Raw genomic sequence first — 27502 nt, 5'->3', positions numbered from 1 at the left:
GTAACTCTATTCCTTAATATATGTTGGTTTGCATTGAGAAGTGTTGTTACCTTGAATGACTTTCTGTACATGCTGATGCCAATAATTAATTATGATTAAAATGGTATACAGGGATTTGATGAATTTGGTAAAATAATGTTAAGCTACAAAGGCATATGAGACATGCAGTAACAGAATACTAGGGTACATAGGAATGTGAGGAGGGTATTAGGATAACACTAAGGCACACACAGATAGATGGAGGGCAGTAAAATAACACAAAGCTATGTTGGAGTATGAGGAGTCCAGAAAGCAAATACTAATGTATAAGTACATGGGAATGGGAACAGTGTAGAAAGAGACGACTAAGATACATAGGAAGTGGAGGAGTTTACAAAGAAAACACTAAGGTACATAAACATTTATGCAGAGCAGAAAGAAAACACTAAGGTACGAGTGTAGAAAGCGAATACTAAGACACATAGAACCAGATGTACGACCCGTTTGTGCAAGCGCATCCAAAAACATATTGGGACATGTACCTAGCCATGTACATAGCCACTATTTAGCCTAGAAGCGTTCCCTTTCAAATAGCGAGTCTCAAAGCAATGAACTAATGTTTTGCAATTACCACCTACTTCAAGTCGGCAGTAATGCATTTGCAAATGCATGCAAAATAATTTTTCAGGGACCACTGCCTGCCCTTAAAAAATAAAACAAAAACGTTTCTTTTTTTTTTTTAAATGCACCCCGTTTTCCTTTAAGGAAAACGGGGTGCATTAAAAAAGAAGCTGCTTTATTAAAAAGCAGTCCCAGACATGGTGGTACTTTACAATGGAATAGGAGAAATGCAGAAAGAGAACACTGAGGTATATAGAAAAAAGAGGATTGCGGAAAAAGAACGCTACTGTACAATGGAATAGCAGAAGTGCAGGAAGAGAACACTAAGGTTTATAGAAATAAGAGGATTGTGGAAAGAGAACACTACTGTACAATGGAATAGCAGAAGTACAGAAAGAGAACACTAAGGTATATAGAAATAAGAGGATTGTGGAAAGAGAACACTACTGTACAATGGATTAGGAGGAGTGCAGAAAGAGAACACTAAGGTGTATAGAAATAAGAGGAGTGCAGAAAGAGAACAATACTGTACCATGGAATAGGAGAAGTGCAGGAAGAGAACACTAAGGTTTATAGAAATAAGAGGATTGTGGAAAGAGAACACTACTGTACAATGGATTAGGAGGAGTGCAGAAAGAGAACACTAAGGTTTATAGAAATAAGAGGATTGTGGAAAGAGAACACTACTGTACAATGGATTAGGAGGAGTGCAGAAAGAGAACACTAAGGTGTATAGAAATAAGAGGAGTGCAGAAAGAGAACAATACTGTACCATGGAATAGGAGAAGTGCAGGAAGAGAACACTAAGGTTTATAGAAATAAGAGGAGTGCAGAAAGAGAACAATACTGTACCATGGAATAGGAGAAGTGCAGGAAGAGAACACTAAGGTTTATAGAAATAAGAGGAGTGCAATGGAATCAAAGGAGTGTAGAAAGGAAATACTAACATGCATGCTACCAGTCGGGAGAGTGTAGAAAGAGAACACTAAGATACATAGGAAAGGAAGGAGTGCAGAAAGCAAACACTACTGTACATAGGAATGGAAGGAGTGCAGAAATAGAACACTAAGGTACATGGAATCTAAAGGAGCGCAGAAAGAGAACACTAAGATATATAGAAATAGGCACCATGTGGGAAAAGTAAACTAAGGTACAAAGGAATAGGGGGAGTAGAGAAAGAGAATACTAGAGTATATAGGAATGGGAGGAGAGCAGAAAGAGAACACTACGGTAGATAGGAATTGGAGGAATGTAGAAAGAGAACACTAAGGCACATAGAAACCTAAGGAACACACAAACAGAACACTAAAATGTAGAGAAACAGGAGGAGTGTGGATAGAGAACACTAAGGTATGTAAAATGCGAGAAGTCTAGAAAGAGAACAGTAAGGTATATAAGAAAGGGAGGAGTGCAGAATGAGAACACTAAGGTACATAGGAATGGGATGAGTTCAGAAAGAGAGCTCTAAAGTGCGCGGGAATAGGAGAAATGCAGAAAGAGAACACTAAGGTGTATATAAATAGGAGAAGTGCAGAAAGAGAACACTACGGTACATAGGAATAAGAGGAGTGCAGAAAGATAACAATATGGTATATAGAAATAAGAGGAGTGCAGAAAGACAACAGTATGGTACATATGAATAGGAGGAGTGCAGAAAGAGAACACTCAGGGACATAGGGAAAGGAAGAGAGCAGAAAGAGATTACTAAGGTCCATAGAAATAAGAGGAGAGCAGAAAAGAACACTGAGCTGTATAGAAATAAGTGGAGAGCAGAAAGAGGGCACAATGGAATTAAAGTAGTGCAGAAAGGGAACACTAAGGTTTATAGAAATAAGACAAATGCAGAAAGATAATACTATGGTACAATGGAATAGGAGGACTGCAGAAAGACGAGGGTCTATAGGAGGGGGAAAAAAATCCCCTTTTAATGGAAGGGAATGTAGGAATTAGAGTAGTGAAGAGGAGCATACTACTCTGCACTGTAGTGGGAGGATCACACCAAGAACACTGGAGTACACCGAGGAGGAAACTTAGCTAGAGAGCACTGAGGTGAACAGGGGCATTGCACGGTTCATGCATTGATGTACATGACTTCGTTTTAGAAGCCTCACCTGCTGCACTGACACCTACATCTCTTCAACATTTCAGTTTTACCCAAGTTCGAAGTCATTGTCCAGATGCCCAAGTCCATCACCATTATGGATGAGCAATTGGAAGTGAATGTCTGCGCCAAGTGAGTGCTTTGTAGTTTTTTTACATATGTAAATGGCCAAGAAGTGCAGCTTGAACCTCCTCGACCAGTGAGCTCCTTATCCACAGACTGAATACAATGTAGACTGAGAACAGTGAGCTTGTCTCTGCTTAGTGACTGAGCTGCACAGGTGATGAGGGTGCTCTCTTCAGATGGATCACCTGTAGACTCTTAGGGAGACTTTGGCTTTTCACGGCCATGCCGTACACCAATTGTCTCTGGAGAGATCACTAATAGAGGTTAGACAGCAGCTTTATTTCCACACTGTAAAAAGTTGGGTTAGTGGATGAGGGGGTGAAACAGTACTGAAACAGCAACAAAAATTATTGTCAGGGTGAAACACAAGCAAACTTCAAATTAACCTGTGCTCAACCCTCTGGTAGCTTGGCACAAAAGCAGTCAGGCTTAAGTTAGAGTGTAAAGTATTTATGCAGCATACAAACAGTAAAAAAGTAAAAATACAACACAAGAAGAATCCCGCATCAATTTAGAAACATAGAGTACATTTTAACACATTACTGGACACTAAAACTACAAAAATGCAATCAAAGGAACCACAGATATGAAATTCCAAAGATTTAAGGTAAGTATAGTGCCTAAAACCTCAAAGCGCCACTCAAGGTTATCTGATCATGCGAAACCAGGTGAAAGTCACAAGTTCCGGGTGACTGCGACAGAGTGCAGGCCAGACACAGGGATAAAGTAAATGCCACTGAAAAAGTTACCTTTTCAAGTCCAGTGCAAAGAGTTCAGGTCGCTGGGGAGAGGGCCACGAGGAGCAGAGAGAGCGTTGCGGATGTTCATCACTGTAGCGCGAAGAGCAGGCATGGTGTTGTGGGACGATCGTTGCTGCAGTGCAAACATCCTGTTGAGCGTTGCTGATGGCCGTTGCTGGAGATTCTCATTTACGGTCACCATGAATTGTCAATGCTGTAGTATGAAGTGCAGGTCTCACATTGCCAGTCGGGTTCACCGGATCTTCACGCTGTCGGGCTTCAGGATCTTGGCACGAGCAGTCTCATTTGTGGTCGCGAAGAGCCTAAAACTTCAGCATTACTCCTTTTCTTCCAGGAGGAGTTCAACTGATTCCACACCAAGGGTCCAGGACCAGAGGGGCACCTCTTGGGGATCAGGATCTCATCCCAGCAGAGGCCAGCAGGGCTTAGGCAGATCCAGTTCCTGGGCCAGACTGCACGTCAACTTGGCAGATGCTGGGAGGTCCTTAGAGGTTGTTATGTCCCTGTAGCTCTAACAGGAGGCCAGACAGCTTAGCCTTGTAGTCACTTCAGCCTAGGATGAAAAGTGCAGGTCCAGTCTTCCTTCTCAACAAGCAGGGCAGGCATCATGCAGCAGGGCAACAAGGCATCCTTCTTCTGTAGTCTCCACAGGTACAGGAGTGTACTGAATAGTGGATCTGAGGGTCACTATTTATACCTTGTGCCCACTTTGAAGTGGGAGAAGCTTTTAGAGTCCTCCACCTACAGAGCTGTCTAGAATTTCTTGCCCAGGCACTTGCTTGTCTGGGGGCACAAACGACTAGGGTGAAACCCTTTGCAAGTGTGCTCAGGCCATGTCTTTGTAAAGTGCAATGTGGTAGGTGACAGTTCCACCCCCTATCAATTCAGAGATGGCCCATTATCCCACCACCTATTCCCCCATTTGTCTCACTGTCTGGGAGCACTACACAAAGACCAAATGCCAGCAACAGCTAGTCGTGTGACCCAGGATATAGGCTGCAGGCACCAAATAGTTGGGACAAGAAAATGCCAATTTCCTGAAAGTGACATTTTGAGAATTGAGAATTGTGAGTTAAAATTCAACTTTACCATTAAAGAGGGCTTTACATTAGAATTCCTTAGATACCAAACTAGATATCAAACTCAACTTTCCAACTTGCCCCTAATTGAAAGTTTTCACTGAATAAATGTAATAAGGTAACCCACTGTTACCCTATGGGAGAGGTTGACCTTGCAGGAGTGAAAAATGCATTTAAGAGATTTTCACTACCAGGCCATGTAAAAGCCAAAAGTACATGTCCAACTTTTTAGATACACTGCACCCTGCTATATCAGCTGTTTAAGAAAAATTCTAGGGCTGACTTATAGGTATCAAAAAGAAAGTTTAGAACTCACCAAAGGTTTATTAGCCAGGTCGAAATGACAGTCTAGAATGGCACACACAGGCTGCAATGCAGGCATGAGACGTTTTAAAATGCGTTTTAAGTGGGTGGCACATTAAGTGCTGCAGGCCCAAAAGTAGCATTTAATGTACAGGCCCTATGTACATGTAGTACCATTCCACTAGGACATTACAAGTAAATTAAATGTGCCAATTGGGTGTATAACAATTTCACCATGTTTAAAGAACAGAGCACAAGCACTTTAGCATTGGTTAGCAGTGATAAAGTGAGTGTGGTCCTAAAAGCCAGCAAAAACGGGTTAGTTTCAGCTAGGGGTCAGGCAGAACTCACAGAATGTTACTCCACAGAATTTGATCAAAGTTACACAAAAATTCTGCGAGATTCCGTGGAGTTCCACCAATGCGTGGAAAAAAGCACATTGCGTGGTTCTAGCTGCAATTGAGTGTGCTACGTGCTGAAAAGTCATTGTAAACTGTAACACGTGGTGCACAAAAGTGTGCACCCATTCAAGTGGATTTTTCTGCAGCTCAAGTGTAAAATCTACTTGGGAAGCTAAGCTCTGACTGCTCGTGTTTAACCTCATCCATGCTGTTGACGAGCTCAGCTCGTCATGGAGTACAGTTGAGCTCCACTCATGACGAGCTCAGCTCGTCACAGCCGTTGGAACGTTCGCACGTGGGGCTCATTTCTCCGCTGTGCTGAACGTTCTAAAAACGGGTGCGGCTCGTCATGAGGGCAGCTCCGCTTTGGCTCATGACGAGCTCAGCTCGTCACCAGCATGGGGGCGCTGCACGCGGCCCCTCTTCCCCCCCGCACAGGGGGGGGAACACCCCGCAGCAAAGGGGTTAAAAATTGTGCCGTAAGGCTTCATATTGACTGGAAATCTTACTAGGGCAAGTCAAGTCTGGCTCCCGAGCCTCACTTTGTTTTTGTTGTCATCACATTGCTAGAATGATAAATAAATTATGCCATACAGAGTTGGCGCAAACAGTGAACACAGTGCCAGGATCCAAGCAGTCTGAGTTAAAAAAAAATCTGAACTGGAAGCCCCAAAAATTACTACAGCTAGTGCAGGATAACCTCTACCCTCTCCCACCTCTGGGACCAAGTACACTGCACCCACTACATCACTGCGACTTACGCCCCTGCCCACTTTATGATACTCCGCATTTTCAAAAAAGACATGCAACAAAGAGGCTGTGCTGCGTTGCATGACAGGAGGAAGGGAGCAGGAGAGCGCCATATCTACATAGATATCCCTAGCGCCGATGCTGATTTCAGTTGCGTGCTCCGTGCACACACCTTGACCCCATAGCACTAGGGTGTGTGCGTGAGTCTAGCATAGGTTTTGTTTAGGAAGGGTCTAGACAAGTTTAAACACTTTTCTCACTTTGTAATGTGTGTTGCACAGTGCAACACGCATGCAAAGTCAGAAAAAAAGGAGAAATAAAAACATTTCTCCTGTTAACGCCTCCTTTGAAGTGGCGTTAACTTTTGGTGCTAAACCCTGTGTACAATTATTTGTAGATAGGGTTTTGCATCAAAATGTATGGGAACGCCCATCTACCACCCCCTTGGTGCTAAGTAACACAAAGCAGTGCTTTGCACTGTTTTTGTTACTTTTAGGGTACTCACCAGCGCAAAACCAGTTTTACACTGAAAAGAACATTTGAAAAAAAAACATTTTGTGCTGGTTAGCATCACTTTTGTGACTCTAACCCAGTGCAAAATGTTTGTAAATCTACTCCTCAGTTTATTGACCATTAAAGAAATAAAAGGTCAAGTCTGCCTTGCCAGGATTCAAACTCACGACCTTCAGAGCTCTGTATCTATCAGTGATTATCTCACTGAGCCATCCAACCAGATATATAATTTGTCTTCATAATCTTAACCCCGCCACTGACTGCTCCTGACCAAGAGAACATCAAAAATTACAACATGAGTGCCATCCCTGCTGACATCACTAATTTTATCAATGCTACTGTCACAGAGGAAGTGAAACAGCATTCATAACAACCACACCTGCTCCATTCAAATCTCATGCACGCAAGGTGGGTATCTCACCGCCCGTCCTGGCTACCACATCAGTCCTCCCCCATGACTGCCGTCACTTCCTTGGCCATTCCTATACTTGTTTACAAGAATTCTATATTCTCCTAATCTAACACAGGGAGCTCAGACCCAATGACTATATGTATCACTAGCCAGGTATAGGGTTTTACATGTCACACCCAAAGTTACAGAGTGGCCACAAGGCAGTATGGTTCCTCTTTACAGAATATTTTAAAACATGGCTACTGCACTTTCCAATGTCATGACAGACTGAATCACTCTGTTACCCACCAAATGAAAATTCCTCCCCTTTTCCCAGTTATCTGCAGCACTCACTGCCCCTCAAACAGCCAGAGTAATATATTCTAAAAGATTATAAGGGGGGAAATGCCAGTGTTTAAATTCTTGGCAGCAAGGAGTGGGTGACTGGGTGAGGGAGTAGACTGAAAGCTGAGAGAACTAGTGGGTGAGTCTGTGTATTACTGCCTGGGAGAGTAAAGAGTGCAGGAGAGTGGGTTTAGCATTCCAGTGTTAATAAACACAGAACAAGCATAAGCAAAGACAACAAACATTGCTTTGATATGTTAGTGCCTGCCAACACAAGCATGCACAGGAACATGTCTGTGCCTGCACATTTTAGCCCATCATAACCCAATGAGTCTGGAAATGCTTGTCTGGAAAAATCTTTGTGCAAAAGAGGGGACCTTAGGATAGAAGCAACATCTGATGTTAGTGTTTGTTGTGATGACAAGAAGTCTACCAAGGCTAAAGCTTTATGGAGCCAGACCTAAAGAGGAGGGGGTTGTTACTTGCTGTTTATTTCCAGCTGTGCCTTTGTATCTTTAATCATATTTTATTTGCACCGCTCTTTCTGGTAGGTATACCTATGGGAAGCCAGTGTCAGGTATCCTGAAAGTCAGTGTCTGCCGGAAGTACCGCCAAAATTACAGCAACTGCTACGGCAAAGAGTCAGAAGCTGTGTGTGAGGAGTTCTCGCGAGAGGTGAGTAGGACCGCGAGAAGAAAGGGTGCCCCCCAATAACTTACTACTTTTGAAAAGAGGGAAAACAGAACAGGGTGGTTGGACAGGATTATTCACACAACAATTCCTTAGTCACACAGTCAATCTGTACCATGTGACCCCTGGGTTAGTATTCCAAACGAATTTATTTTTCTTTTTTATACATTTGTCAACAAATTTTGGAAAACAGACACAAACAGAACCACTGTCAGATCAAAAGGTTCATATATACAGTATCTACAAATGTACACATTTACAAACTTGCAACAGTGAATTAAACAAAAATGATTTGACACACCAAAGAAAACAATAACATATACAATAGTCCAAATGAATTGCAATTATATACAGTGCAAAAAATAGTCCATAAACAGAAAACGGGCACCAGTCCTAGGAATTGAAGAACCAGGTGACAGGCGGGATTGAGATTGAAAACAAGCCTGCCTGTCTACAAAAGCCTGTGGTATAATGTTTTTCAGGGTTGCGAAGCTAGGGTACAGAGTGGAAGTATAATTTACATCCTAGCGGCACCCTTAGTTGTAGCCACAGGGTGGTATTGTCGACGCGTTTCGAACCTCAATATTCGAGGTTCTCTTCAGGACGGGGACTGGGAGAAAGATTCTGTAAAAAAGTACAGAATTGGTGTCAGAAAAGTACAAAATAGTACTGTAAAGAGCCTACTCTGACTCCAGGACAAGTGAAAGATATTTACCTGCATGTGGGCACAAGGGATTGCCGTAGTGTAGGTATGTCGTGATTCGTGGTCACACCTAAAAAAAATATGGGAAGGTGCTCAGTGCGGAAAAGTAATCGGGACACACTATAATTAGCACAGGGTCTAACCTGCATATGCATCATACCTGCAGTTAACGCAGAGCAGAACTTTGGGCGTGGTGTCAGACTTCAAGAGCATTCGAGGATCAAAGCAGCTCACATTATTATTGCGCGTTGGTCTGGATGGATGATACAAAATAATGTATGGTATAAATATATATTTTAGCGCAAATCCACAGAATAACACACCTACAACTCGCCAGAGTCATATGGCGCGAGGTTCCTACCTGAGTCTAGGGACCAAAGGGAAGAGAGCGACCGGTCACTGACCTCAATTCAGGCCGGCAGGCAGGGTAGGCCCGCTAGAAAAGAAAACAGCCTTGTATAAGCGCCAGGATCAAAGGGCAGCAGCAGAGCTTGTTACAAAACGCTGCGCACGGTCTGCTTACTTCAATGGGGAAATTAATCCAGCCTCAGAGGGATCTTTGTTGCTCACTCACTCCAAACGACTAGCAGTCTGTATGTGGAGCGCCGGGACACCATTGAGTATTTTAAAACCGAGTCACAGTATTAGGGGGTGTGGTCAAAAAACGGGATACAGCCCCTATGGAATGCTGGTATCTGTAGTCTCCTGATATTCTTAAGGAACCTGATACTTAGATGACCGCCACAAGCGTTACCATGTGGCATTAGTACAGCTTTATCAACAGATTAAGGTGACATTACTCCGCATCCGGAGCATATTCACAAGGTCGGCGCTGTGAAAACATTTAACAAAGCTTTGCACAAAAATACTAAAATACTGAATTTCGTCAAACTCATTATTTTCACTGAAGTGGTACATATCATTATACTTTTTAAAACATGGATATTCTCAGTACATTGTGCAAACTGACATCGTGAATACCACACATGGCGCTTCAAGTTCGTTATAACACTGGACCCACCCATAACTCAGTGTCCAAGGCACTCAATGATAGACCTATGGGACCCTGCGGATAGTGTGTAGAGATTAAGTGAGGGGTAAAGGGTAAGTCCACAGTGAGAATTATGATAATGCAGCACAGCCAAACTCAACAACATCGGTCACGGACGAGTTCATAAATTGACAGTTTCAGACATCTCGTTCAAACCTGAATTGGATGTGTCAAACTTTAAGATAAGATATGCCTCTTTTTGAGAAAGGCGAAGGTCAGGATCTCCACTGCCACCCCTGATAGCCGCCAAGACAGTCCATCTTATATCCTGACTTGAATGTTTCTGTTGCAGGAAATGGGAAACAAGAGGAGCAGTCAAGTTCTTGTTATTGATTCGTGAGCGGTGTTGAATAATTCTTTGGCGCACCTCCTGCGTGGTCTTTCCGATGTACAGTTTTTTACACGGGCATTGGATGGCGTACACAGTGTATTTTGTCTTACAGTTCGTATGTTCATTGTGGTGCCAGAATTTATTGCCATCTGTAAAGAAAAAGATTGAAAAAGAGTTGGTGACATTCAGGGATAATACCATCAATTTCAAAACGTCAAAGTTTGAGAAAGACCAAAAAAACTTTAACATTGAGACTGTGTATCCCTATTTGAAAGATGATTTCTATAGTAGACCTGACTCCACTAGATACCTGAACACCAATCAGGGTAGATCTAAGAGGAGATTCACTACATTCTCTGAGACATCTTCGTCTGAATCTACAGAGGACTCTGATGCGGGGGAAGGTACTTCGAATAGGAACCAACAAAACAGAAACACTCCAAAGAGGCCTTTTTTAGGGCAGGGCCAACAGCAGAAGCGGACGAGATTCAAACCCCAGTGGGAGATGACTACCCGCAAGAAACATTACAACTCGTAAAACCATCTGCTATCATCAATATCTCTGAAAAAGTACTGACAAGAGCGGAACAAGAAGTTTTGGAAATGGGTCTTTCGTTTGTACCAGGGGTCGCCATGGATTTTACCAAAATCAAACTGGAGGTCACGGAATTCTTCCGTAAAGTTCATTTGCAATGGTTCTTCAAGGACTCTGGTGATCAAGTCCATTCAGAAGCCTCCGGCCTAAGGAACAAATCTTCCTTTTGTCCACCGAACCACAACGTTTCCAAAAACATCATAGCTTTTGAACGTTCAGTTATGTCCGCTTTGAATACGTTGGAAAAGAAACGCCCTTTTGTCCCTAGAAACATCACCAAAAAACACAAAGAAGCCATTCAAGAACATAAGACTCAACAGGAAGCAGTCATCAGGCAAGCTGACAAAGGAGGTGCAGTGGTTCTCTGGTCAAAAAACTTGTATCGAACTGAAGGTCGGAACCATGTGTATAATCAGGAGTGGTACCGACGGATCACCCATGATCCCACTCCGCAGATCCAGGACGAAATTGCAAGACTTGTCAACACTGCCAAAGAAGCAGGGATACTCGGACCAAAAGAATCAGAATATCTGGTGAAGCGTTACCCACGGACCCCACATCTGTACTTTCTCCCGAAAGTACATAAGGATCCCTTGACACCTCCAGGACGCCCGATAGTGTCCGGGTGCGATTCGGTGTTCGAACCCATCTCCAAATTCGTGGATGTATTCTTGAAACCCCTTGTGGTTCAGGTGCCATCCTATCTCAGAGATACCATGGATTTTATAAATAAGGTGGAAGGGTTGCCATTCGATTCCACATGCCAATTGCTAGCCACCATGGATGTGTCATCCTTGTACACACAGATACCACAACAAGATGGCCTGGATGTCATGGAATTATATTTGGAGAACCGACCACGTCCACATAGGGTGCCTACCGAACTCATAATCTCCTTCGCAACTCTAGCTATGAAGAAGAATTTCTTCACCTTTGAGGACGAGATGTTCTTACAAATCAAAAGCTCGGCAATGGGCTGTCCATTTGCCCCTGAGATGGCAATTCTGTTCATGGGCCAATTTGAGGAGAAATATGTTTTGAATAACAACCCCCACAGACGTCACATTACACAGTGGCTCCGTTTCATAGATGACGTGTGGTGTGTGTGGAACGGAACAGCGACACAACTTGAGGAATTCCACGTGTGGTTGAACGACAGGAGTCCAGACATAAAATTTAGCCTGACGTACCACGAAAAGTCCTTACCATTTTTGGATGTCGAGATAGCAGTGAGAAATGGTGTGCTCTCGTGTTCACTGTACCAGAAGAAAACGGACAAGAATAATGCTTAGCATTATAAGAGCTACCACCCGCGAAGTCTAAGGGATAATCTCCCTTATGGACAGTATCTCCGGGTGAGACGTAATTGTACCACTATGCAACAGTTCGAGTTACATGGACAAGGACTTACTGCAAAATTACAAGAACGCGGTTACCCTCGCAAGCTATTAAAACATTCTATGAAGAGAGCGAGATGGACACCAAGGGAACATCTCCTTGAGAAGAGACTCAGACCAACGACGGAAAGGATGGTATGTGTGTCCACTTTTGGTCCCCATACCAACCAGCTTCAAAAAATTATCAGAAAAAGTTGGCACTTGGTACAGGAAATACTGCCAGACATAGGCACACCACTCTTTGCCTTAAAAAAGAACAGGAGTATTGGCCAAATGATCACATCTACCCGCCCGCCTCCAAAAAAGCACTCACAAGGCACGATCTTTGGAGCGAACCCAGTGATGGGCCATCGGAAGTGCAGGACATGTTCGGTCTGTGACCTGACTATAGAGGGGTCACTGTTTACAGATGGCAATAAGTTCTGGCGCCACAATGAACATACGAACTGTAAGACAAAATACACTGTGTACGCCATCCAATGCCCGTGTAAAAAACTGTACATCGGAAAGACCACGCAGGAGGTGCGCCAAAGAATTATTCAACACTGCTCACGAATCAATAACAAGAACTTGACTGCTCCTCTTGTTTCCCATTTCCTGCAACAGAAACATTCAAGTCAGGATATAAGATGGACTGTCTTGGCGGCTATCAGGGGTGGCAGTGGAGATCCTGACCTTCGCCTTTCTCAAAAAGAGGCATATCTTATCTTAAAGTTTGACACATCCAATTCAGGTTTGAACGAGATGTCTGAAACTGTCAATTTATGAACTTGTCCATGACCGATGTTGTTGAGTTTGGCTGTGCTGCATTATCATAATTCTCACTGTGGACTTACCCTTTACCCCTCACTTAATCTCTACACACTATCCGCAGGGTCCCATAGGTCTATCATTGAGTGCCTTGGACACTGAGTTATGGGTGGGTCCAGTGTTATAACGAACTTGAAGCGCCATGTGTGGTATTCACGATGTCAGTTTGCACAATGTACTGAGAATATCCATGTTTTAAAAAGTATAATGATATGTACCACTTCAGTGAAAATAATGAGTTTGACGAAATTCAGTATTTTAGTATTTTTGTGCAAAGCTTTGTTAAATGTTTTCACAGCGCCGACCTTGTGAATATGCTCCGGATGCGGAGTAATGTCACCTTAATCTGTTGATAAAGCTGTACTAATGCCACATGGTAACGCTTGTGGCGGTCATCTAAGTATCAGGTTCCTTAAGAATATCAGGAGACTACAGATACCAGCATTCCATAGGGGCTGTATCCCGTTTTTTGACCACACCCCCTAATACTGTGACTCGGTTTTAAAATACTCAATGGTGTCCCGGCGCTCCACATACAGACTGCTAGTCGTTTGGAGTGAGTGAGCAACAAAGATCCCTCTGAGGCTGGATTAATTTCCCCATTGAAGTAAGCAGACCGTGCGCAGCGTTTTGTAACAAGCTCTGCTGCTGCCCTTTGATCCTGGCGCTTATACAAGGCTGTTTTCTTTTCTAGCGGGCCTACCCTGCCTGCCGGCCTGAATTGAGGTCAGTGACCGGTCGCTCTCTTCCCTTTGGTCCCTAGACTCAGGTAGGAACCTCGCGCCATATGACTCTGGCGAGTTGTAGGTGTGTTATTCTGTGGATTTGCGCTAAAATATATATTTATACCATACATTATTTTGTATCATCCATCCAGACCAACGCGCAATAATAATGTGAGCTGCTTTGATCCTCGAATGCTCTTGAAGTCTGACACCACGCCCAAAGTTCTGCTCTGCGTTAACTGCAGGTATGATGCATATGCAGGTTAGACCCTGTGCTAATTATAGTGTGTCCCGATTACTTTTCCGCACTGAGCACCTTCCCATATGTTTTTTAGGTGTGACCACGAATCACGACATACCTACACTACGGCAATCCCTTGTGCCCACGTGCAGGTAAATATCTTTCACTTGTCCTGGAGTCAGAGTAGGCTCTTTACAGTACTATTTTGTACTTTTCTGACACCAATTCTGTACTTTTTTACAGAATCTTTCTCCCAGTCCCCGTCCTGAAGAGAACCTCGAATATTGAGGTTCGAAACGCGTCGACAATACCACCCTGTGGCTACAACTAAGGGTGCCGCTAGGATGTAAATTATACTTCCACTCTGTACCCTAGCTTCGCAACCCTGAAAAACATTATACCACAGGCTTTTGTAGACAGGCAGGCTTGTTTTCAATCTCAATCCCGCCTGTCACCTGGTTCTTCAATTCCTAGGACTGGTGCCCGTTTTCTGTTTATGGACTATTTTTTGCACTGTATATAATTGAAATTCATTTGGACTATTGTATATGTTATTGTTTTCTTTGGTGTGTCAAATCATTTTTGTTTAATTCATTGTTGCAAGTTTGTAAATGTGTACATTTGTAGATACTGTATATATGAACCTTTTGATCTGACAGTGGTTCTGTTTGTGTCTGTTTTCCAAAATTTGTTGACAAATGTATAAAAAAGAAAAATAAATTCGTTTGGAATACTAACCCAGGGTTTACATGGTACAGATTGACTGTGTGACTAAGGAATTGTTGTGTGAATAATCCTGTCCAACCACCCTGTTCTGTTTTCCCTATTGTTGAGATCCGGGTTGGGCAGTTGTAGGATCCGATACCTTCACTGTTTCACACTTTTGAAAAGAGCCATCCTTAAATTTTGGATGTAATTCAATTTTGGGATGTCTAAATTCATCCATCCTTAAAACTAAGAGAACTAATGTCCATCACAACAAAATGGAAGTCAATGTTTAGACGAGGAACCAGGCGCAATGGCCGACCTTTTATTGAGTCCGTGAACAGAGCAATGGGGGGTTGGGAGGAGAGAGTAGCCAATGGGAAATGGTGCAATCGCAGTCTGGCAAAAAGAGTTCAGAGAATGACTCAAAAAAATGTATTCACATGATCAAACATGACTATGAAATACAAAGCAAGGGGTAGGGTTGAACCGTGGTAGAGAGCGGGAACTTAAAACAAAAGAAAGGGCACGGCAAAAACATGGGAAAAATGACGTAAAAGTGGCACATGGGGCTTGTAAATCTGCCCCTACATTTCTATTTGTGATGCTGTGCTTTGAATAATGTGTGTTCAATGCAAGACTCATTTGATGTGGGACAGCAGACTCTTTCTGCAAAGTACATCAAATTAAAGGGTGGGACCATTACAAGTGATATCCATCCTTTCAACGCATACCGCATGTATGTTGAGTCCTTGAGCTAAGCTGTTGCTGTGTGGCAGTAGTTTCTCCCTTATTGATAAAAACATCAAAGTCGACTACTGGCACACCATAAGGATCTTTGAGGGCCTCTAGCTTGTCAAGTAATATTAAAAGTGAGAATTTAATGGGTTACAAGTTCCATACACGTTTAGGTTAAAAAAATAAAATTAAATGACTGAAAGGACATAATAATAATACTTTATTGATTGATTATTTAAAATCTTACAATATTGCAAATACATAAAATTTACTATGCTAAATAAAACCAATAGGAAAATCGATGCAAGATAAAATTCATTTAAATTTCATTAAAACTAGTTCATTTTAAAAGTATTACTCTCCTAATTTTGTTTTCACTATCAGTAGGAATCTTACAAAGGTACCGTTCATAGTTATATCATTTGATTGTAAGCAGCATTTCAGTGCATGCCTACATGTCCTTATTCCCCTTACATTAAAGGCTAATTTAAGTAGAGATCTTCTTTCATTTTGGAGTCCAGGACAAGTCCATAGAAGGTGGACCATGTTCTCCTCTCCATTATTACAGAGTCTGCATAATGTGCTAGTTTCCATATTTTTCCAAGTGGGGAGGTGACAAAGTCCCGCCAGAATTCCAAATCTTGCTTTAAGAAGAATTTGTTTATTTTTTTTCCGTCCAGGGTGTTTCCAAGTAGTCTTGAACCTTCTTTTTGTTGCATCCATTTATTACTGTCCAAGCGTGTTTTCGTTTTGTCATATTTTCTTTGTCTTTTACAAGGGACAATTGATTTGCAGTTCTATTCATTATTTTTTTTAAAAGATACGCTTTCTTATCATGTTGTTCCAAATTGTAATAGCTGCAAACTCATTTATCGCTTCCTTAAGATAGTTCCATGCCGTTGACTTTACATTATTATTTATTTCTTTCCATAATAACTGCGATATCTGGTTATCGTGATCATTTTTTATCCGGTTCCAGGTCTTAATAAATTGAGCCTTTCTCGCATAGTATTGGTTGCTTAGACCGAACTCTAGTCTGATTTGGGCGGGCGAGGCATTAGTTGGGAGGCGAAATAACGACTTGTATGTTTTAGATATAGCCTTATTTATTATTTCAACATCCTTTCCCATTAGTGCTTCACTGCCATATGTAATAGTTGGTAACAATATTGCCCCTATAATCTTAAAAAGCGGCCCATATGTGTGGTTGCCAAGTGATTTTTGTAGGATTCTGATGCTGCTATCAATGCATTTGTCTTCCTTTGAGAATCCCTATTTTGTGTCTGATAGTTGCCCTTCTCATCAAAAATTACACCCAGATACTTGTATATTTCAACTTGCTCTAGTTTGATGTTCTCCAAGTACCATTTGTTTTTATGTCTTAGGTTTCTGTTCTTGGTGACTACCATGATTTTGGTTTTTGCTTCGTTTATCAGCATCCCATTTTCCTTTGTGTACGTCAGAGTTCGATTAATCAGCCGCTGTGATCCGACTTTAGTGTGGCTTAAGAGAATAGCATCATCTGCATACAGTAGATTAGAAATTTGCTTTCCAGCTAATTTTGGCGGGTGAGCATTTAGATCATCCAAGCTCTTAGTTAGGTCTGCCAAGAATAAATTGAAAAGAAGTGGAGCCAGTACACACCCTTGTTTAAGGCCTTCATTTGCTGGAATTTCCTTTGATAGCGTTTGCCCATCCCCCATCCTTACCCTAACCCAGGTTTTACTATACAAGAGCTGAATCAGTTTCAACAGGTTCATTGGAATATTTTTTTCCTGCAGCTTTTTCCATAATAAATTTCTTTGTACAGAATCAAAAGCTGCTTTGAAATCTACAAAGCATAGATACAAGGGTTGTTTGGCTCTGATTGACTTATCCATTAGAAGCGATAATGCCAAGATATTTGTCCTTGTCCCCAGCCCTTTAATAAAGCCATTTTGATTAAGTGGCAGTATCTTCTTTTCCGTTGCCCATTCATCTAAGTTCGTTAGTAGGATCCTAGCAAACAGCTTGGCATCTGTATCCTGTAGGGTAATGAGCCTGTAATTTTCCGGAAGCGCCCAGTTTCCTTTTTTATAAATTGGAGTGATTAAAGATCCTCTCCAGGACTCGGGGATAACGCCTTTCTGTATAATTTCCTTGAATAGCTTTTCTAAGTATTCTGCCCATAGTTTTGGTTTTTTCTTTGTAGAGAGTAAACGGGATGCCATTTGGTCCAGGAGCTCCATCTTTCTGTTTTTTAATTAATTTTATTAGTTTATCTTTTGTTATTACAATAGGTACTTTCGTATCACAGGCATAAGTGTCTGTACGTTGTATTTCAGTGTTTATCTTTACTGTACCAGTACGGTTTAGATTTTTTCTAAGAAATGTGACCCATTCTTGTTCAGTTAGTGCAGAAGAAACCACCCTTTTGTTTGGTCGAACCAATCCATTTATAATTTTCCAGAACTCTCTTGCATTTTTTTGTTGACTTGCATGGAATATTTTTGCCCATAGTACTTGTTTTGCCGGATTTTTTTCGTTCCATATTAATTTCCTCAAGTTTTGATTCAATCAATCAATCAATCAATCAAAGCATTTATATAGCGCACTACTCACCCGGAGGGTCTCAAGGCGCTGGGGGGTGGGGGGTCCGCTACCGCTCGAACAGCCAGGTCTTGAGCTGCTTCCTGAAGGCGAGGTGGTCTTGGGTCAGGCGGAGGTGGGCCGGGAGGGAATTCCAAGTCTTGGCGGCCAGGTAGGAGAAGGACCTTCCTCCTGTGGTGGCTCTTCGGATGCGGGGGACGGCGGCGAGGGCGTGGCTGGTCGATCGAAGCTGGCGTTTGGGAGCGTAGAAGTTGAGGCATCTGTTTAGGTATCCTGGACCTTGGTTGTGTAGGGCTTTGTGTGCGTGGGTGAGGAGCTGGAAGGTGATTCTTTTGTTGACCGGGAGCCAGTGCAGATCTCTCAGGTGTCCGGATATGTGGCTGCGGCGGGGGATGTCCAGGATGAGTCGTGCTGAGGTGTTCTGGATCCGCTGGAGTCTCTTCGGGAGTTTGGCGGTGGTTCCGGCGTAGAGGGAGTTGCCGTAGTCCAGTCGGCTGGTGACGAGGGCCTGGGTGACCGTCTTCCTGGTCTCGGTGGGGATCCACCGGAAGATCTTACGTAGCATGCGCAGGATGTTGAAGCACGACGAGGAGACGGCGTTGACTTGTCTGGTCATGGAGAGGGAGGAGTCCAGGATGAAGCCCAGGTTGCGTGCGTGGTCTGTTGGTTTGGGTGCGCTGCCCAGGGCGGGGGGCCACCAGGAGTCGTCCCAGGCGGAGGGTGAGGATCCCAGGATGAGGACTTTCGTCTTGTCCGAGTTCAGTTTCAGGCGGCTGTTCGACATCCATTTGGCTACGGCTTCAGAGTTTTCAATTCACCTACCATTTCGTCATTAGCGATGGCTTTTTTGATTTGCCTTCTTATCCTATTTCGAGCTCTTTTTAATTTCATAATTGGATATGGAAGGTTTATACATGTTCCATTATCCTTTCTCTCCTCTTTTTGATTGCTTTTGTTCAATCTCAGTTGAGGTTGGGATGGGGGTTTAACCAGTTTTTTCGTGAACTGTACCCATTGTTCTACCGTTGTTTGCAGTGTTTTATCATTGAAGCAAGTCTCTATATTTCTCTCCGCTTGTTTATTCATTGATTCCTTATTCTGGACGGTCCAATATAGTTTTTTATAATTTACAGTTCCAATGCACCCCTGGGCAGTTTGGTACACCTGATTTGTATTAGTCCTAGTATTGATATTTATTATCTGCTGGGCGTGATCACTATCCGTGACTTTCACTAGCTGATATGAGTTAATACTGAAAGGACATCGCTCAACACAAATTAGTAATGGTGGTCAGGAATTATGAAGTTATCAAAAATAACTAACCAGCACTGATACAAATGAATATAATAGGCATCTGTTAATAGAATTCCATTATTGCGAAAGATTAAAATATTAAAATATTGTTAATACTTCTCTTGTCTTTTCTTTTGGAAGAGGGGTTATAGGGATGACCTTCCTCCCTTCCTCAGCTGCCTCACAGCTGTCTGCCAGTGCGTCTGGATGGACAGAGAAGACACACTGAGTAATGGTGCCAAAATAGATATTGTGCAAGGAGAAGATGGAGCCAAAGAAATAATAGAAGGATGAAAAACCACATGCCATAAAACACACTCAAAAAAGACAAAAGAGTAAACAAACAGAACACTGTGTCTCCTGACGCAAAGAAACAAGGGGCATATTAACAAGGAACAGGGAAAATTAACGCTACAGGCGCTTAGCGTTAACTTTTTTTAAGGCCCGCTAGCACTGGATAATATCGCCTGGTTATCCCGTTATTGACAACGCTAACCGCCTAGGCGATACAAAATCCAGCGATAGCGGCATTTTGGGAGGTTATCACTGGTAATACAGCGATAAAACTACAAGGATTGGGATATCGTTATTGATAGCCCATGGTGGACTTAGCCATGTAATCCGCCTCCCATTTGATTACAAGTCTACGTCTGAAAATTAGCAGACGTAAAAAAGCAGCGTTAACCGTGGTTAGCGCTGCTTTTTTTGTCTCTAACAGCGTTGCCGTGAAGCTTAATAATAAGAGAAATGTCGCTTAGCGACATTTCTCCTAAAATCTTGCTCTGGAACGCCCACTTTGCTTCTCATTAGAGATGCAAAGGGAAGCGCAGTGAAAAAGGGTGCTAACCTGCGATTTTGCATGTTAGCACCCTATTGTTGATAGGGCGAAAGTTTTATCTCCGCTTCTTTGGCTTTTAAAGCCAAAAAAGCGGAGCTAAAGCCCTGGTTAATATGCCCCCAAGTGACTGTCGTGCAAGGGGCGATCAAAGCCTTTCAATGCACAGAGAATACCCACCTGCTCCCTGATCTAATGATTTGTGTTTACAACTCCAAAAATAACCCGGTAGAATATTACCACCATTTCTAATATGAGAGAGAAATATTACTTCCTGTTAGAAAAGGTCCTTTTGATATAGACCTCTGATCAATAGGTGTACTTTCTGTGAGTTAGTCAGATATATTATGCTTTCTACTCCTCCACCACAATTTCCCCAAAAAAACAGAGGACAGAAAAAGTAAGAGTCCTCCTATGAAACAAAGTGTAAGTGGGGTGTGCTTTCTCTTATGTTTGGGGAAACCGCAGGGCCAGCTTTAGGGCAGTGCGACTGGTGCAGCCGCACTCGGTACTGACTGATGGAGGGGGTGCCGACCTCAGGGGGGAGCTGTGTTTAGCAATACCCTATGATTGGAGTGATGATGGACACTTTTGCCCAGGGATAGTGAGAGAATCCGAGGAGGCGGTCATGGGATGTGGGGGCGCCAAAAATAGTTGTCGCACCGGGCGCTAACAGCGCTAAAGCCAGCCTTGGGAAAGCGTGTGGTGCAAAAGTGCATGCTGTTCGGTTCCATGAAGCCATAAAAGACCCCCAAGTTGTGGCTGAAAGAAACCATGACTTAAAACATGCCAGGAGATGCCCAGAGCAACATCACAACCATTTTCCTCCATGGTGATAAACTCTGGTGGAGCCCCACAACTGCAACATTGAACAACAGCGCAAGTGTCAACAGAGGGGTGGTTAAAGGTAAAAGAAAATAATGACAACTAAAAACTAATTAGACATTAGATAAAGACATCATCCGGCTATTGAGCGAAGTTGGGTAATGCCAGCAGCTAGCCTCAATCAGAAGACTTACCTCCTGACTTTTTTACTTTTATGAAATGATTTCTGCCAGCCAGGCAAAGTGGGAAGACTCAGGTGAAATGAACTCCAGGAGGCTGTGTATTCTGGTACCGAGAATCTGCTGATGGTCCGAGCCTTGATGCAAAAAACACTAAATTGAGCAAACCTAGTAAACTTGCCCACTAACATTGCATCTTTGACAAAGTACCAGTGCACTTTGTCTATGTCTTCCAGAGGTGCAAACACTTTGGAAGGTCAATGTTAGACCTGTCAGCCTTAAGGTGGTCTTCCCCCAAACTTCGGCCTTCATCTTCCCATTTTTACAGTTCTTGTTTTGTTGGCCTTGGGACTCTGTGCAGTTTACCACTGCTGAACAGTGCTAAAGTGCGTGTGCTCCGTCCTTTAAACATGGTAAAGTTGGCTTACACCCAGGTGGCATATTTCATTTATTTGTAAGTCCCTAGTAAAGTGGCATCACCCGTACACAGGATGTATCTGTGATGTCACTGACCATGTCATGATTGATGTAATATGTGATGTCATCAGCAGTGCATTACGGGGGCGTGAGTTATATTTAACTGAACTAACTATTACAGTGGAATTTCTATGGTTTTCCATGAGTGAAATGTCCAACTAACTATAACATCCCTGAAACGTATGTTTTTTTCTGTGAATTTCAAAGGTTTTTAAATGCTAATTTCTAACTATGCCTACAAAAGTAGGACATGTGAAGAAAGAGGAAGAAAAGTGCAGAAAGAAGCAAGACTAATGCTGAAAGAGTCAACAGAAGTCCAGAAAAACGAACAAAAGTGCAGGAAGAAGAAAGAGATGTGCAAAAAGAACTAACAGAGGAGCAGAAAGTCCTCCTGTGCCCCTGACTTTTTACTGACGGGTACTGGTGGTAACTGACTCTGACTAAGCAGGACCGGAGCCAGTGCTATGCTAAAATACACTTAGAATAAAGTGAAAACACCTACATAGACTAGGGAACACTATGTGTTGGGGTACCCCTGTGATTAGCATGACCTCCTCTGTATTTGCCATGTGTTAGTGCCTGGGTCATTGCATGAGTTCATGAGTACATAGGTACTGAGTGGATGATTAGAGTACTGCAAGGAGAGTGCATGGTGAATTTATAAGTGCTTGGGTTTTGGCGGACTGATTGCATAAGTACACACATGTCACATCAGGCCTCCCGCCCCTCCCTTCACCACTGTGCAAACGTGCATATATATATATATTACCTACTGGCGATAGCAAGTAGGTATATATAGTTAGGACCTAGCTACCATAGGAAATCCGCAACATTCTATTGGGAATAACTTTGGCGCCGGTTGAGGAATTTGCGTGTAATTTTCCAAAATTTGGCCAGCTCCACTGCGCTCCTTCCCTGAAAGTTTCGGGGGGATTCGTGAAGTGGGGGCTGAGAAAAAAAGGGGGGTCCTAAAATGTGTTTTCCCCATGTTAATTTCCATAGGACCTTCTGACAAGGCTACAGCCCGGACCGCTGAACGGAATTACACCAAACTTGGCAAAATTGTAGGGACTGGTACGCAGAAGTGCCTTTGCTATATTTGGTGAAAATTGCTCCAGTGGTTTTTATGAAAATTAACTTCAACAACACATATATATCTGGGCGGAGCCTAACCACACATCTCATCGTGAGATCTGATTGGCTGTCAGCACTTCATCCAAGAAGTGTTGGCAGCCATCTTGGGACCAATATACATGATAGCACCTCATTAAAAAGCATTGTAGTTAATGGAGGGTTTTAGGACTTTAGTTACATTATAAATCATTTGTTGATGGTACCATACTCATTTTAGGAATTGTGGTGTGTTCTAAGGTGATTTTACCATGTGAAAAAGCCTTCTGCTGGGATATCATGAATCATGTTTGAAAGAAAACTATTATCTCATGCTTTTCCCACAGTGGTTTGGAAGGGGATCTATAAGCTTAACTATATTTGAAAGACTGCTTCAGGGACCACTATAAAAGGAAACTGAGCCTACTAAGGCTGGGCTGCTTCTTGTCTAAAGATCTCACTCCCAAATGGCTACGGTCGTGGGCAACACCCGACTGTCGCCTCTGCGGCAACGGCGCAGAGTCTGTACTGCACCTCATATGCATATGCCCGGCACTTCAGAATTTTAGAAAAATGCTCCTTCTACCACTCTTAAGAGAAGCCCAGGTGAGAACTTGCAGGGCGGCGGTGATAAGATGCTTAAGTGGATCTTGGATAGAACTTTCATGTAAAACCATAATAATTTTGAATCTCGCCGCCATAGAGTTGGAAAACAGGGCAGGAACTAAAGAGGTCTCCGGATAATAGGCAAGGCTCTGGCCGGACACTCACACTATTTCTTTTATTCTTTTTCCTTAGACCTTTCCCTGCTAATTGTGCACATTTTACGATATCAGTTTTTAATTTGATTTAAAGTTGATTTTGCGTTGTTTTAATGATGAAAATGTTGTTTGCATGGTGGTAAGTCCACCCTTTTATGATTTTTTTAAATCAAATAAAGTATCTATTTTCTATAAGCTAAACTGAAAGCATATTTTCTGTAAATTCACATTATCTTTCTCAGTCATGTGAGCATGAAGTCTGACATTCTCAGTAAAACATGTACATCCAACAAGGACAGAGACTGTCAGTTGATTCCTTTGTGTTCTACTGCAGCCTCCTAGAGTGTTCTAAAGAACAACTAGAGCGCTAACAGTCCTACTTATTACAAAGGTATGGCACACCTGAAGCCATCTTGATTGGAATAAAGTGGTAACTCTTAAAACATTTAATTTAAAAAGGAACAAAATGAGGAGGTATATTTTGCCATAGAAAGTATGATTAGTGTTGCAGAAAGAAAAATTAGGGCACATTTTGAGTGACTTCCCAAATCCTCTTCTATTTCATTAAAAAATTCTGACATGCAGTCTCCCAAGATGGCCACCAGAGACAAAAGAGCCCAAATGTAGCCCAAATATCACCCAGATGTAGCCCAAGTATAGCCCAATGACAGAATGTTCCAGAGTGTTCTAAAGAACAACTAGAGCGCTAACAGTCTTACTTATGACTGAAGTATGGCACACCAGAAGCCATCTTGATTGGAATGAAGTGGTAAGTCTGAAAACATTTAATTTAAAAAGGAACAAAATGAGGGGGTTCATTTTGCCATAAAAGTATGATTAGCAGCAGACTTCCCTGGTGAGCAGTAGCTTTACTACAGTGATCTAATGAGCAACTAGAGTGCTAACATACAGAATTTATGGCAAATGTGTGACACATTTGAATGCCTTCTTGATGGAACCAAAGTAAACAAGCATTGAAAATGCAATAGATCTCGCCCTCGTTTAAGTTAAAGCCATTCTGTTTGTAATGAGGTGGCTTTTTAGCTTTGCTTTTATTAGTGTTTTTAAAACTTTCATGTAAATAACATGCATATGTATGCATATATGTATATGTATGCATGCATTTATATTTGTATTTATATAGATATGCAGATTATATATGTTTATATATGTATGTATATATATATACACATACATAAATGCATATGCATATATATGCATATATATATGTGTATATGTGTGCGTGTAGAGAGAGGTAGAGAGGTAGAGGTGTAGAGGTAGAGAGGTAGAGGTAGAGAGGTAGAGGTAGAGACAAGTAGAGAGAGAAGTAGAGAGAGGTAGAGAGAAGAGAGTGAGTAATAGAGTAGAGAGTGAGTAGTAGAGAGTAGTAGAGAGCAGTAGAGAGAGTAGCAGAGAGTGAGTAGTAGGGAGTAGTAGAGTGAAAAGTAGAGTGAGTAGTAGAGAGTAGTAGAGAGTGAGTAGTAGAGAGTAGTAGAGAGTAAGTAGTAGAGTGAGTAGTAGGGAGCAGGAGAAAGTGAGTAGTAGAGAGTAGTAAAGAGTGAGTAGTAGAGAGTAGTAGAGAGTGAGTAGCAGAGAGAGAGAATAGTAGAGAGTAGTAGAGAGTGAGTAGTAGAGTGGGTAGTAGTAGAGAGTAGTAGAGAGAGAGTAGTAGAGAGTGAGTAGTAGAGAGTAGTAGAGATTGAGTAGTAGAGAGTGAGTAGTAGAGAGTAGTAGAGAGTGAGTAGTAGAGAGTAGTAGAGAGTGAGAAGTAGAGAGTGAGTAGTAGAGAGTAGTAGATAGTGAGTAGTAAAGAGTGAGTAGTAGAGAGAGAGTAGTAGAGAGTGAGTAGTAGAGAGTAGAGAGTAGTAGAGAGTGAGTAGTAGGGAGTGAGTAGTAGAGAGAGAGTAGTAGAGAGTAGTAGTGTAGTAGAGAATGAGTATTAGAGAGTAGTGGAGTAGTAGAGAGTAAGTAGTAGAGAGTAGTGGAGAATATTCCAAAGTTTGGCACAGCACCACTTGCACAATAAGTCCAATCAAATCATATCACTTAGATTCCTTATTGAAGCGCTGAATCTTGGTGTATATTCAAATGCTTTTATTTTCCTTAAGTTTATGTACCACAGCCAGCTGACGCGTTTCGTTCTGTACAACAGAACTTCTTCAGGGCGTTCTTATTTCCTTCAAGTTATGTCGGTATCCTGTTGTCATATAACTAGATATTTCTTCCAAATGTTAGACGAGACGTAAGTACATTCTTATTCAAAGTGACTAGGTATCAATTTTACCCACACAATTCGGGCAGACTTGAGTAATTTATAGCATCCTCAAAGTCAGTCTTTCAAAAATTCCAAAGTATAGGACATGATAATCCAAATCCAAATGTTTCTCAAGAAAAGTCATTTTCAATCGTTCGGAATTTCGGCGTTTGGGCAGATATGACCCAGGGACCCCCAGTATGCAAGGGGAATTAGTCCCCCCTCTGCAAACGCGCCAGTGGCCTGCGTTGCAGAGAGGTGTAAAAAGAGGCATAGCCTCATTACACCTCTGTGCAATGCGGCCCCCTGGCGCATACTGGAGGTTCCAGGTGGGCTAGTTAGCCGACAGGGACCCCCAGTATGCAAGCGGAATTAGTTCCCCCTCTTCAAACATGCACGGGGGCTGCGTTGCAGAGAGGTGTAAAAAAGGGTGTGGCCTCATTACACCTCTCTGCAATGCAGCCCCCAACCGCATACTGGAGGCTCCTGGTGGGCTAGTTGGCCCCCAGGGACCCCCAGTATGCAAGGGGAATTAGTTCCCCCTCTGCAAACGCGCCAGGGGGCTGCATTGCAGAGAGGTGTAAAAAGGGGCGTGGCTTAATTACACCTCTCTGCAATGCAGTCCCCTGGCGCATACTGGGGATTCCTGGTGGGCTTTCAGGTCTTATATAGTTAGGAATTAGCATTTAAAAAACCTTTGAAATTCACTGAAAAAAACATAGGTTTCAGGCCTTATATAGTTAGGAATTAGCATTTAAAAAAACCTTGCAAATTCACTGAAAAAACCATAGGTTTCAGGCCTTATATAGTTAGGAATTAGCATTAAAAAAAACTTTGAAATTCCCTGAAACAACCATAGGTTTCAGGCCTTATATAGTTAGGAATTAGCATTTAAAAAACCTTTAACATTCACTCTAAAACTATAAGTTTTAGGGGTGTTATAGTTAGCTGGACATTTCACTCATACAAAACCTTTGAAATTGCTCCTATATAGTTAGTTGTACTAACTATATTTCGCGCACCCGCAATCCACTGCTGATGATGTCACATACTACATCATTCATGACATGGTCAGTGACATCACTGATGACATCTCAAATGACATCACTGATGACATCACTGATGGCATCATCCACGTGACAATCACATACACCTTTTCATACACTAGTAAAATCTTTCATCACTCTTTGTAAAATAAAGAGTATCATATTTGAATTCATTGTTACAGCAATACAAGTATCTAAAAACCCACTCAATGATTTTAGATGTATACACACATGTAATCACTTACCTGTAGATTCACTCATACATGCTGTCAATGAACAATAGAACACTATCAAAAATACTTATACACCTAAATCGACATTACACACCAGTACACATCCTATTCACATATGAAGTCATCCTACTCACTTATGCAAACAATGGATCATACTTACATATTTACTTAGCTACACACTTATACAAACACAACTTCATCTATTCATTTAGATAGTAAGTCATACTTAGTGAATTATAAAATCATTATTACAAGTATAAAGTTATCCATACCGTCACTCTCACAATCATTGAGTCTTATGTATACTTATTAATATACAACAACTGACACATACACTGCCTTTTATTTTTCTAGTTTGTTGGACATGTACTATTGAGAAATATATTTGCTCATCACCACACCCATAAAGATAGTCACTCACCCAAACAACTGTTAGAACATGTACTTTTAACTTCATTTATCTAGTGAATCAAGTATTCACACATCTTTGGGCAGTCACACACCCCCCACCGAACCACACACACATTCAGTGTATGTGTCAGTT

The 27502-nt window shown here is 42.2% G+C and overlaps 1 protein-coding gene across 2 annotated transcripts in view; it reads left to right on the top strand.

Moving 5' to 3' along the window:
- The window catches only part of LOC144768002 (alpha-2-macroglobulin-like), a 236594-nt gene that overhangs the window by 97694 nt on the left and 111398 nt on the right, over window positions 1-27502 (top strand). For both annotated transcript variants that reach the window (XM_078651392.1, XM_078651391.1), the window contains exons 7-8: window positions 2749-2833; window positions 7922-8045. In XM_078651392.1, the coding sequence (XP_078507518.1) occupies window positions 2749-2833; window positions 7922-8045 (209 nt within the window). The remainder of the gene's footprint in view (window positions 1-2748; window positions 2834-7921; window positions 8046-27502) is intronic.

This window comes from Lissotriton helveticus, chromosome 7, assembly GCF_964261635.1.
Source record: "Lissotriton helveticus chromosome 7, aLisHel1.1, whole genome shotgun sequence".
In the NCBI taxonomy this organism is placed as follows: domain Eukaryota; kingdom Metazoa; phylum Chordata; class Amphibia; order Caudata; family Salamandridae; genus Lissotriton; species Lissotriton helveticus.
The sequence above is the reverse complement of the archived record's forward strand: the minus strand, read 5'-3'. Positions and strand labels throughout refer to the sequence as shown.